The sequence below is a fragment of the Phoxinus phoxinus genome, assembly GCF_949152265.1.
Source record: "Phoxinus phoxinus genome assembly, chromosome: 19".
In the NCBI taxonomy this organism is placed as follows: Eukaryota; Metazoa; Chordata; class Actinopteri; order Cypriniformes; family Leuciscidae; genus Phoxinus; species Phoxinus phoxinus.
In genome coordinates, this window is record NC_136894.1 from 8,664,062 (window position 1) to 8,676,651 (window position 12,590).

At 38.5% G+C, this 12,590-nt stretch overlaps 1 protein-coding gene and 1 long non-coding RNA gene across 2 annotated transcripts; both read left to right on the forward strand.

Moving 5' to 3' along the window:
• Positions 1 to 1,123: 1,123 nt before the first annotated feature.
• Positions 1,124 to 5,449, forward strand: klhl38a (kelch-like family member 38a). The gene is made up of 4 exons (XM_079591932.1): positions 1,124 to 1,260; positions 2,088 to 3,444; positions 3,524 to 3,629; positions 4,597 to 5,449. The coding sequence occupies exons 2-4, from the start codon at positions 2,089 to 2,091 to the stop codon at positions 4,884 to 4,886; spliced, it is 1,752 nt and encodes a 583-aa protein (XP_079448058.1). The 5' UTR covers positions 1,124 to 1,260; position 2,088; the 3' UTR covers positions 4,887 to 5,449.
• A 3,671-nt stretch (positions 5,450 to 9,120) lies between these two features.
• Positions 9,121 to 11,628, forward strand: LOC306987166. Its single transcript, XR_013795107.1, has 3 exons — positions 9,121 to 9,236; positions 9,771 to 9,885; positions 10,363 to 11,628. It is a non-coding gene; the product is annotated as an uncharacterized lncRNA (long non-coding RNA).
• Positions 11,629 to 12,590: the final 962 nt, after the last annotated feature.

The following is a 12,590-nucleotide window of genomic DNA, read 5'->3' on the forward strand; positions in this document are numbered from 1 at the left end:
AGCTGTTGTCATCCCAGGGAAGAGGTGGCATTGCTAAAGATGATGCTCCCTTGCTGACATTCCAGACTCCATGGCATTCAAGGACTGTCATATAATCTGCCTAGATGCATGTTTGTTTTTCTTTCCCTCTCCAGCAATCTAAACATGACAGTAATTCATCTTCTCCCAACATACAGCTGATGATATGTATACAGACTACCGCACCAGTATCTAGCGCTCAGTTCGTCTGAGATGGGTTTTATTTTCCATTGTATTTCTTTGCCATCCTTATTGTTTGCTTTTATATGGTTTGTAAACATTAGTATAATATCCAGTTAGTTATGCAACTTACAGAAAAAGACAGGTTGAGATTTGCTATTTTTATTGCACATTTTATTTTGATGTTTTTGTAAGTCTGACTGTTACATAAAGCTTGTGAGACTAGATAAATTGATAACCCAAATAAGAAGAAACAAACAATAAAACGTTATATTCAAGAAACCAAAAACCTGAACTTGACTTGAAGAACAAAATATCTTGAAAACATCTGATTTACAGCAAAACACGAGGGGTTTAAATTCACTGATGAACTTAACCATTTAATAAGACTAATAAACAAGAACCAATGATGAAACCAGACTAAATAATAAGAATCCCCAGGATACTTTAAAATAAAACACAAAATTGTCATATCAAAATAAAAAGACATGAACATAAAACATGACATAAAAACAAGCTAAAGAACATGTTGAAAATGCTGAAATGCATATGTCCATCTTAATAGGCAGGTAAATAGCAGCCTGTTGTGGTCTTCTCCTTATCTTCTCAAACCAAGGTAACCGGGCCTAATGGTTCAGCTGTTCACCACATTTATCCTAGCCATCAGCACTGCACTATATTTACCAGCTTCCTGGGTTACACAAGCCTGCCAAGGGGTGTGCACAAGCCCTCGACCCCTTCCTCTGTCCTCCGGATAAGCCTAGTTCTCTTGTCACCGCCATTATAGTAAACACACAAAAAGAATGGTGCACGGCCCACCGCTGAGGGAACAAACAAGGGGAGGGTCACATGTGAGACCCGGAGGACAGCAGCCCCCCAGACTATTCTAGGTAACTGGAATGTATACAGCGACCTCATGGCAGACTCCAAACTTGAGACCTCATGTCTTTCTCCATGCCACTTTTGACTGTGTCGTCTTTGAGAAAGAAATTCGGGAGAAATGTTTTTGCTTTTATCCTGCTGAACTGTGTCTGATTCACATTGGAAGTTAAGAACAAACAGGTGAGTTCAAGAGCTACTTTAAAAATATAAACAAGATTAAATTAATGTACATATTGCTAATTCTGATAGGGCATATGCTTTTTCCTGAATTGTCCTGCTAGTTTATATGTTGTTCAAATCAAGTTATTTTATGTTCCATGTTTGATGAACTAGAGAATTATATTAAAATCCTTATTTATTGAGGTTCTCTTACGGTAGTTATTGTTACTCAGCCATTTTCACAACTGATAGTTTGTTGTCTATTTTGAAGCTGTCTTTTTTTAAACGAGTGCCACTGAAATATGATATAGTATCATAGTATCTTTTTTCTTTGGGGAATACTTTCAGCCTTGTTGTGGTGTCTCAGAATGGTGATTAATAATAAGAAAAAACAATTAGCATCCCAAAATAGACGTCAGACCGGCCCATGTGACCTGGAGTGAAATAAAATCGGTAGCTGTCTCTGGGGTGATTAGACGACTTAGTGTTGATAATAGGCCCATGAAATGTCCTGGTCTAAATGGTTAGGCTGTCAAGGGCAAACCTACCGAGGGGATCAGAAACAGCTGGCAAGTGATACAACGGCGTTGATAAACTTAGCTTTGATTGGGAAATGTAGCCACGCGCTACACGTGAATGCATTCAAATGATTTAAGGGACACTAGAATAGAACACTGTGGTGTGGCACTGAACATCCGGGTTGATAAAGTAACAGAGAAAGAGAGCTTAAAGGGAGGGAGGATAGGTTGTGTAGTGGCCATGACAAAAGCAAACCGTAACTTCTTACTCATCGTGACTGAACGGTAATGTTTATTTGCCATTAAACTCTCAATCCTTACCCTTTGCAGCATGGCTAGTACATCAACAGAGGTCTTTCCGTTCAAGGACCAAGAGCTCCCTGCTCACCTCCTGTTTCAGTTGAACATATTGAGACAGGAGCAGATCTTTACCGATGTGATCTTGTGTACCGAAGACAGGGAGATCCCGTGCCACAGGAACGTCTTGGTTTCCAGCAGCCCATACTTCCGAGCCATGTTCTGCAGCAACTTTCGGGAGAGCAACCAGGCTAGAGTGGACCTGAAAGGGATCGCATCGGAAGTCATTGAAGGTGTCGTGGATTACATCTATACTGGTACCATCACCATCACCATGGAGCTTGTGCTGCCACTGATGCAGGCGGCCTCCATGCTGCAGTACGGGAGGCTCTTTGAGGCCTGCTCCAACTTCCTACAGGAACAGCTCAATCCGGAAAACTGCCTGAGCATGATCCGGCTCTCGGAGATCCTTCACTGTGAAAGCCTCAAGGAGAGAGCCAAAGAGATGGCCGTGCGGTGTTTCTCGGACGTAGCTGCTACCGAGGACTTCTGCGAACTTTCCCTTCCCGAGCTAATGTGCTACCTGGAGGACGACCGACTGTGCGCGGAGGAGGAGCAGGTTTTTGAGACGTTACTTGCGTGGATCCACCACGACCCCTTCTCCCGTCGAGGAGCCATTCACGACCTCTTCAAGAAGGTCCGGTTGCGGTACATCCATCCGACGTACCTCTTCCAGTTCATCGCCAACGATCCGCTCGTCCAGTCGTCTACACTGTGCACTGAGATCATCGAGTCTGTGCGGCGTCTGATGTTTTCCGTAAGCGCCAAATGCACTCGAGAGCTGAAGCCTCTCTGGACCACACCGCGTCGCTACACGTGCCGGGAGACTCTGGTGGTGGTCGGAGGCCGCAAAAACAACGAACAGACGTCTCGGGAAGCACTTCTCTACGACGAAAGGACACAACGTTGGCAGTGGCTCGCTAAACTACCTTTGCGGCTCTATAAGGCGGCTTATGTCTGTATTCACAGCATTCTGTACGTGGTGGGTGGCCTCAGTCTTAGTCTGGTATCTGGAGACAGTGCGGTTAGTGCCACAGTGTACACACTCTCATTGAAGACAAACCAATGGAGGACCGCCGAACCCATGCTGGTGCCAAGGTACGCCCACCAATGCGTCTCCTACCTTCACTTTATCTTCGCTCTTGGTGGAATAGGGCCGAATAAGCAGATCTCAAATGCGGTAGAGCGCTACAACAGCATGTTCAATCAATGGGAGGCCATGGCGCCGATGCCCACAGCTGTCCTACACCCTGCAGTGGCGGCCAACGACCAGAGGATTTATGCGTTTGGAGGCGAGGATGCCTTGCAGAACCCAGTGAGACTGATACAGGTAACAAAAGTCATTCGGGAAAAGATAATCTGTGCTTCGCTCAAGGTGTGATCCCACAAATACCTCTCATCTTTCCAAGGTTTATCACATCTCCCGCAACTTGTGGTCTAGACTGGAAACCAGGACAGTGAAGAATGTCTGCGCACCTGCTGCAGTGATAGAAGACAAGATTTTTATTGTTGGAGGTGAGTAAATATTGTAAGAAAAAATCTGCAACATACATATCAGTTGTATTTATTTATTTATTTAAAAAAAGAAGTCATAAGGTAAAAAGTTTTTGTAAATCTATGTAAAAATTGTGCATTAATTATTGACAATTTCTTTTACTTTTATGCCTCTAATTAAAATTAAAATAATACAATTTCTGAATCCCATACGTTTAAAAGATGTTCTTTGGTGTTCCCACTCTTTAAACAATGAATTTATTTATATTAATCTCCCAGCCGTTCATGATTTACAGGTTAAAAATTAGGGATGAGATTAATAAGAATTAGAAATGTTTTACTCACAATTTCTTCCCAATGTAATATTTCAGAGCTTAGGATAACTAAAAAAAGAAAAATGCCCATGGAGTTGCAATATTTTAATAATTAAGATGACATTTCCAGGTATAGAACACTCTTAGAAAATTGGGCTATACCTCATATATCCAGATTTTTCTATATAGCCTACACTAGGAGCCCTGGTTCTTCAAAGAACAACAGATATTGAGGGGGTGAATTAAATATCTTAAATTAAATATGAATTAAATATCTTAAAGAAATATCTTGATTTTTTGTTGTTTTAGTTTATTTTGGTTGTTTTGTAGTATTTGAAATCATTTTAAATGATCCTGAGGCCAGCTAGAACCACTGATTTAGTTGAATAATTGAACAATGACAGGCAAAATGTAATTTTAACATTTTGTCAAAATAAAGTCATTTTAACCTTATATCTAAACGGCATTAACAAATAAACAAGTAGTCATAAAAACGTTTTTAAGAACATAAAATTAATTCACAGGTCACTATTAATGTCAACATGTTAAGAAATGTTGAAATGAAATCAGTCAAGAGGGAAATTCTTCCTAAAGGATCATACAATATTCCAACCATGAAACATCTGTTGAGTTGATGCATTAAATAAACTGCTGTGTTTTGACAATCTTTTTAGGATATACAAGTAGAGTGATTGCCTACGACACCAAAGCTAATAAATTTGTGAAGTGTGCAAACATGAAAGAGAGGAGGATGCACCATGCGGCCACGGTCATCAATAACAAACTCTACGTGACCGGAGGACGCTTCCTCAACGCTCATGATGTCATCGAGGACTCCGACTGCTTCGAGTGCTATGACCCTAAAACAGACGTGTGGACTTCTAAAGGATCTTTACCGTACAAACTGTTTGATCACGGTTCACTATCGCTGATCTGCGTCTCCAACCGCCCCAACCCACCATGATTGCACAGGGGGTGCGACATCTCTGCTTGGGCGTCCCGTTCGCTCCCCTGCTCATTAAGGGAAATGAAAAATATGAGGCCACAGCTGAGACTGGAAACCATCTGAGGAAGGTTGCATTGGTTTGTGGGTTGAGTATATCTCAGCTGTGGCTTTGATGGTATGCTGCTGGTGCTCGCCAGCATCTGTGCTGTCTTAATCAAAAGAGATTTGAGCTGGCAATTGCAAGTGTCACAGTGGACCTCAGGGAGTGAGCCCAGGACCTCAGAGCAAAATGGCAGACTTACGCAATGCACAGCTGTCCCTGAAGAACTGCGACCCAAAAATCTTCAGACAGATGTTACTCATCAGAACAGCTCGAGCAGCCACATTTTAGTCAATAGTGCCTTGTTAGCCTGGATTTAATTAGAATCCAGGAGATGTGACAATCGTTTTAGCCAGGATAAAATCTGCAAGCATAAGGACATGAGTATGTGATGGAGTAATTGGTGAGGTGAAGAGGACATTTTCTCTGAGCTATGGTGTGTGTGGTCAGTTCTGTGTAATTAATAAAGGCTCAAAACAAACCTAATGGATCATGAGATGCTTGATGTGCCATGCTAAAAGTATGTGGACACCTGCTTCTAATGAAGTTTACTATTTCTGCTACACACATTAACAGATGCATAAAATCAAGCATACAACAGGGTCATGCATTTCAAATCAACCAAATTTCAGACACTTCCCCGGCTCAAATATTTGATTTTGTTTATATTTTTTCTGAAGAAAGACTGCATGAAAACTTCGGACAAGTGCTTTCCCCCATTTTGAACTGTCGTTCATTGGCATATAATGCATCGGACATTGCTAAAGTCACCAGATTTTACTAAAAGACCAATCTCAGTGTAAAAATTAAATAATGATGCTGCCATCTTTCTAAAGATATTTTTACCCTCCTGTAATCTGGCTCCAAATCTCAGGCGAAAATTGTCAGTTTGACGCCCCTCTAGTGGATTACTTAGTTAATATACACTTATTACATTTAATATTATGGCTTTATTCTTCATTTATGTATTTCTTTCCCCAGACAAAAAAAAAGTAAGAAAAAAGTGAGTTGACACGGAATGACCCAGCAAACGTTTATGGGGCCGTTTTCTGTTCGTATGACAATGGACCCCTTTCTGTTTGTAACTCGGAAGTTAATAATAGGGTAAACTTCAATATAAATACTGTATATATTTTGCATTCCCATTGGCTCCAACAGCAAAACAATAAACTTTTTGACTCCAAGGCCCCCTTTATTTTAATAAAGATTAAGTTGATGTAACTAAATAGAAATAATTTTAAGACTTGTAAGTTTGCCCAGCCCCTATAATAAAATATAAAAAAACAAACAAGATTTACTTTGTCAATTATTGTGGAAATGCAGATGTGGCATTACGGTAGGCCATGCGATCCAATTACGTGCACCACGAACTAACATAGTAAATTAATTTAATATGAATAATAAATCCATTAAAATAAGACTTTAAAATATTGTGTTTCTCAATTTAGGCCTAATTACATTTTCTTCTGATGACAAAAGGGTCTACATGTACAAAATTTGCAGAAGGGATAATTCACGCAGCACTATATATATATATATATATATATACATATATATATATAGATAGATAGATAGATAGATAGATAGATAGATAGATAGATAGATAGATAGATAATATAGCCTGTGTGTGTGTGTGTGTGTGTGTGTGTGTGTGTGTGTGTGTGTGTGTGTGGTGTTCAGGTTTACACATTCTTTTGTCCTTGTAGTTTATTTCCCCTTTGTGTCAAAATAGCTTTGATTTTAAGAAATTAAAATTACCGTATGACTTTTGAAAGAACAGGAAATGCTTGTTAGTAATTATTTTGTCTTTGCTGCATTATGTTGATCTTGATTGATTGCCAACAGTTGGAAGAGGTTCTCTTGTATCCAAACTCGATAAAAGATGTGGGCTTGAAGAGCCCTGCCATATTTGAAGACACAAAGGGCCAATGGATAGAGATTCAATAAAGATGTAACGTTAATGCTGCTTTAAAGCTGTCTTTTGACCTTACCTTTGATGAAATTAACTGTTAGGTAGGCTAAGAAATATCTGTTTGAACTGGACTGGTGAATGAAAGAAATGTTGAAGGATTTCTAGTCTATTCACTCCTAGTCGATTCAGCTTAGTTTTCACTGCACTCTGTCATTTGGTACACAACTACACACTGAGCATAACAAAGGGGTCTGACCGCGGGAGGGTCAGCGTAACCGGAAGCACAGCTGGTCTCGCGCAAAACTAACACTTTAGCCCCGAGCTTAGATAGAAAGTACACACCTCAAGCGTACATAGCCCTTGACAACTGATGTCGTGGTAACAACCAATCAGACCGCCGGACAGGCTTGTTTTGCCACTGTCATCTCAGTTTACTGTCCTCTCTCTTTCAGCTGAACCTCAGTGGGAATGTGTTTGTAAATTAGTCGGTATTAACTATTCAGGCCTAATGCAACATAAGTCTTGAGAAGTTGACTGTAGCCTACAGCTAAATAAGCCCAAAAGTAAAACATTGAAACAGCTAGTTTTTACCATACATAGGCTACTGTTACTCAAATGACAGAAAATAACTCAAATGTGTTAAAAATAGCACATTTTCACTAACAACCACCATATTTGTTCTGCTCATTCTGCATAACTGCTCCTAAACTGCTTAAAGGGATAGTTAGCCCAAAAAACAAACAAAAAAAATCTGTAATTTACTCACCCTCAAGTTGTTCCACACCTGAAGAATCTTGGTAATCAAACAGTTGACGTTAGCCCATGGCTGCGTTCGAAACCGCATACTCAATGAGTAGGTACTTAATTTCAATAAGTACTTACTTAACGAGCGCTAAAAGAGTACCCACCCAGCACCGGACGTCATTTGGACGTTGTTTTTTGGGCTAAATCAAGTCGGCCCGTCATGGCCTTCATTTAGCCCAAAAATAGACGTTGAAATTTGGGCTTTGTTTGGTCGGTCTGATTTGGTCCAAATTTAGCCCAAAAATAGACGTTGAAATTTGGGCTTTGTTTGGTCGGTCTGATTTGGTCCAAATTTAGCCCAAAAATAGACGTTGAAATTTGGGATTTGTTTGGTCGGTCTGATTTGGTCCAAATTTAGCCCAAAAATAGACGTTGAAATTTGGGCTTTGTTTGGTCGGTCTGATTTGGTCCAAATTTAGTCAAAAAATAGACGTTGAAATTTGGGCTTTGTTTGGTCGGTCTGATTTGGTCCAAATTTAGTCAAAAAATAGACGTTGAAATTTGGGCTTTGTGTGGTCGGTCTGATTTGGTCCAATTTTAGCCCAAAACATATAAAATGTGGCTTTGTTTATTTAGCCCAAGTTTAGTTTATTTATTACGCGCGTCTGTTTCGGACCACATCTATCAATATAGCATAAACATAATTAAATTATTACAAATCTATTGTAGCAAGTGAAGAAAAATTATTTCAAAGATAAACGGCACATCCCAGAAATACATTATTTAGCAACTATAGCCTACGTTCGCAAACCATAATAGACTTACATGACTTGGCATGGCAGAAATCCAGCAAGCGCTAGTGGTTTATGTCTCATTGAAAACACTTGTGCTGTAGCCTATATTAGTTAACATATCTCTGAACATTTTTTATCATTCACTATGCCTATATTTAATATGCCTATAATGGCTATAATGCATCCATAAACACATTAAACATCACAGTAGTTTATAACACCAGACCCCAATAAACAACAGCACTTAAATAGCCTATTAATAACTGCATATTACTATGTTAAATATAGGCATATTGTATTACATTTTGTATATTTGAAATACACTTAAAAAATACTTAGAACATGAAGCTTATAATTTAAATTGTTCCTCATGTTACATCTGTAAATTTGTGTATATGATAAAATAATGTTCATGCCTTATATCATGTAGTTTTTGCAATTGTTTTTCTATACCACGTTCACCATTTCTAAAGCTATATATTATATTAGGCCTATTATATTATGATAAAATTCATTGTTTTACATTCTCAATGCTTTCGTATGCTCATTCCATTTACAGTTTGACGATGGCCACAGCCCTATCCACTTAATAATGTATCAAGTTTCAGGATATTTTATCTAATTATCAAATAATTAACTCCATCAATTCTAAATTGATGTAAATGCTGCGTGACTTCTATGTGTTTTAATGGGCGCGCGCGCTGAACATTCGAGACGCATTTGAACTGGAGCGGAGGGCGTTACTATGGAAACGGGACGGCAGCTCAACTGACATGCAGCAACTCTCCGTCTCTCACTGTTGTTTTAACTACTTTCAGGTAAGTTTAGTCCCTAAAATTACACAAATAATACATACAAATGTTTCTGACACTTTCTTTCATGTAAATGGCTCGCTTCCGTTGAATATTTACTTTATAGAAATGGTTTAGTGCCTTTGAAAAAGTCCGTTAGCCGTTAAGCTAACTAACGTTAGAGGTTAGGTAACGTTAACGTAGACTTGAGCTGTATGTTTGAGATTTTAATCGCATCTTATGTGTAGATGAGAGATTTTGATAGTTTTGTAAAGGTTTTGGTGGCAATTGGCCAATTTATTTAACCTAAAAGTATGCACTATCCAGTTAATGCATAGTTTTCACTTGACGTCACACCATCATAGGAACGCCCACCTGGAGGGCAAAATAAGGCTTTCCTCCATTAATTTTGATCAGGTTTGTCTAGTAAAACAGTCCTATTAAGATCAAATTCAATATATACTGCATATTGATGATGCATACTTTGTACAGGTAAGCAGATGAACACAGAACAAATTATTTATAGCATAATAATATTGTTTGTCTTCTTTCTCTTTACAGTATTGTTTGCCATCTAGTCCTGATCACAGAGTCCAACCCCAATTAAGCAGACCTGAGCAGCTAATCCAGGATCACCAGAACTCTGCAGAACTTTGGTCTGGACACCACCAGTGTTGTAAGTTCAGAACATATTGCAGGAGATCCTAAAATGGTCTCTCAAGGTCCACTTACATGCAGAGTTTTGCTCCAACCTAGTCCACCACACCTGAACAAGCTAATCAAGGTGCTAAACTCTGAATGCATATCACTCAGGTCCCTAGCTCAGTAGTTAGTGGTTAAGGGCCGTCTTAATCACAAAATCCTTACAGTGCACTAAAACATTTGCTCCCTAAAAACTCACTATGTATGTTCCCTTATCGGAAGTTCTGAAGCTCAAACCTTTAATCACACGAGACAGTTCGCTACAAATGACATGTGATAGATGCTTTTAAAACACAAACCAATATATTTCAGCATAAACATACATCGCTAGACAGGTAATGTCTAATCAAGCAGACATTTACAATTTATCTATGACTGAAATCTTGCACGTATATGTAGAGGGAAAACTCAAGTGTATACTTTACATTTTGGTTATTGTTTTCTTTCTTAGATGCTGGAGAAAAAACAGCCAGGCTAAAACATTCAAAGTGGAAGCTTCTGTCGTGGCTCAATAATCCGGGAGTGGAAGGAGCAAAAGAACCAGAAGATCAAAGATCAGGGAGAGATCTACTGGTGCCCCTGAGGGAACTGATTTATCTAATGTGTCAAATTTAACCAAAAATTGAATCACTCACCTTCATGTCATTGCATATCTGTAGGACTTTCGTTCATCATTGAAACACAAATACAGATCTTTTTAATGAAATCTGAGAGCTTTCTGTCCCTCCATTTCACAGTTTATGCAACTAAAACTTTCATGCTTCAGAAAGGTAGTAAAGACATTATTCTAACAACAATCAATATGACTCCAGTGGTTTAACCTCAACTTTATGAATCGATGTGAATGCTTTGTGTGTGCAAAAAAAACATTGCATCTTTATTCACAAAATATATATCTCTGAAACGTGTTTACGGAGCACCACGATTCATCAGTGTTGTGTTGGTGTGAGAGCCGGCCATCTCATGGTGCAACATGCGTCGGAGTAGATACATAATTTGTGAATAAAGATGAAATTGTTTATTTTTGCACACAAGGCATCGGTTAAAAATATCTTAATTTGTCTTCTCCACAAAAGTCTTAAGGGTTTGGAGCGACATGAGGGTATTTACATTTTTGTGTGAACTATAATGTTTTCTAATGTGGTTATAATTGGTCATTGTTCTGTTATATAAACATTTATTGTTTTGAAAAAATGTTTATACTGAAAAAAAATTATCCTTTCTGTATACATTTAAAGATTTTATTAATTTAATCAAAAGTCACAGTAAAAACGTTTCAATTGTTAAAAAAAAAATTCAAATAAATGCTGCTCTTTTGAAAGTTATATTCAAAGTATACTGAAAACTATCATAGTTTCCACAAAAATGTGAAGCCGTACAACTGATAATAATCATAAATGTTTCTTGAGAATCAAATCATCATATTAGAATAATTTCTGAAGGGTCATGTGATACTGAAGACTGGAGTAATGCTGAAAATTCAGCTTTGATCACAGGAATAAATTACATACTTTTGTACATACTATATATTTACATGTATATTTATTTATGTATTAATTCATAGAAAAGTTATTTTTATTGTAGTAATATTTCACAATATAAGTTGTGAAATTTCAGGGTATGTTTGATCAAATGCAGGCTTAAGATGTGATCAGGAAAGTGTTTCTTTAACGTGAAAGATGTATTTGATAAATGAGTCAATAAATGGTTTGTTACTATTTTGTGAATTGTCTTATTTTTTTACAGTAATTATGAAAATAAAATCTAATGAATTCACGGTTGAAATTAGGCCTGAAAAAGACGTCTTTTCAACTCACTTTACAACCGTATTAAGACGCGAATAGGACGTCCTTTTATGGGCGTCTTTTCAACGACCTGAAAAAGACGGCTTTTCACCTTTCACTTTTCAACCAAATTTTAACGTTGTTTAGACGTCTGGCAATGTCGTCTTTTCTACGTCTTTTCAACGAGTTTTTGTTAGGTATTAACTATTCAGGCCTAATGCAACATAAGTCTTGAGAAGTTGACTGTAGCCTACAGCTAAATAAGCCCAAAAGTAAAACATTGAAACAGCTAGTTTTTACCATACATAGGCTACTGTTACTCAAATGACAGAAAATAACTCAAATGTGTTAAAAATAGCACATTTTCACTAACAACCACCATATTTGTTCTGCTCATTCTGCATAACTGCTCCTAAACTGCTTAAAGGGATAGTTAGCCCAAAAAACAAACAAAAAAAATCTGTAATTTACTCACCCTCAAGTTGTTCCACACCTGAAGAATCTTGGTAATCAAACAGTTGACGTTAGCCCATGGCTGCGTTCGAAACCGCATACTCAATGAGTAGGTACTTAATTTCAATAAGTACTTACTTAACGAGCGCTAAAAGAGTAGGTACTTTATAGCCAAATCTCGTTAAGTATGAATGCGAACCGGACATCTGCCATGTTGACGTTATCATGTGACCTACGCCGCGTTCCCAGATAGCAATGAGTCGGCGGGCCACCGGCGGTTCTCCAGCGGTAGTAGAAGCGACAGTATGGCGTAATCGCAAACACGTTTGCCGGCGCACCGCCAGCGGCAGCCGCTTTTTTAAAAGCGGCATCCGCCTTCCTACCGCCTTCGTATCGCTGACGGCCAGCAGGTCAACCGCCGTTTCGCCGCAGTTATAACAAA

Coding starts and splice junctions, on each gene's coding strand:
- klhl38a (XM_079591932.1), top strand. CDS start 2,089: ATGGCTAGTACATCAACAGAGGTCTTTCCGTTCAAGGACCAAGAGCTC. Junction 3,445..3,523: donor ACCCAGTGAGACTGATACAG/GTAACAAAAGTC, acceptor CATCTTTCCAAG/GTTTATCACATCTCCCGCAA. Junction 3,630..4,596: donor CAAGATTTTTATTGTTGGAG/GTGAGTAAATAT, acceptor CAATCTTTTTAG/GATATACAAGTAGAGTGATT.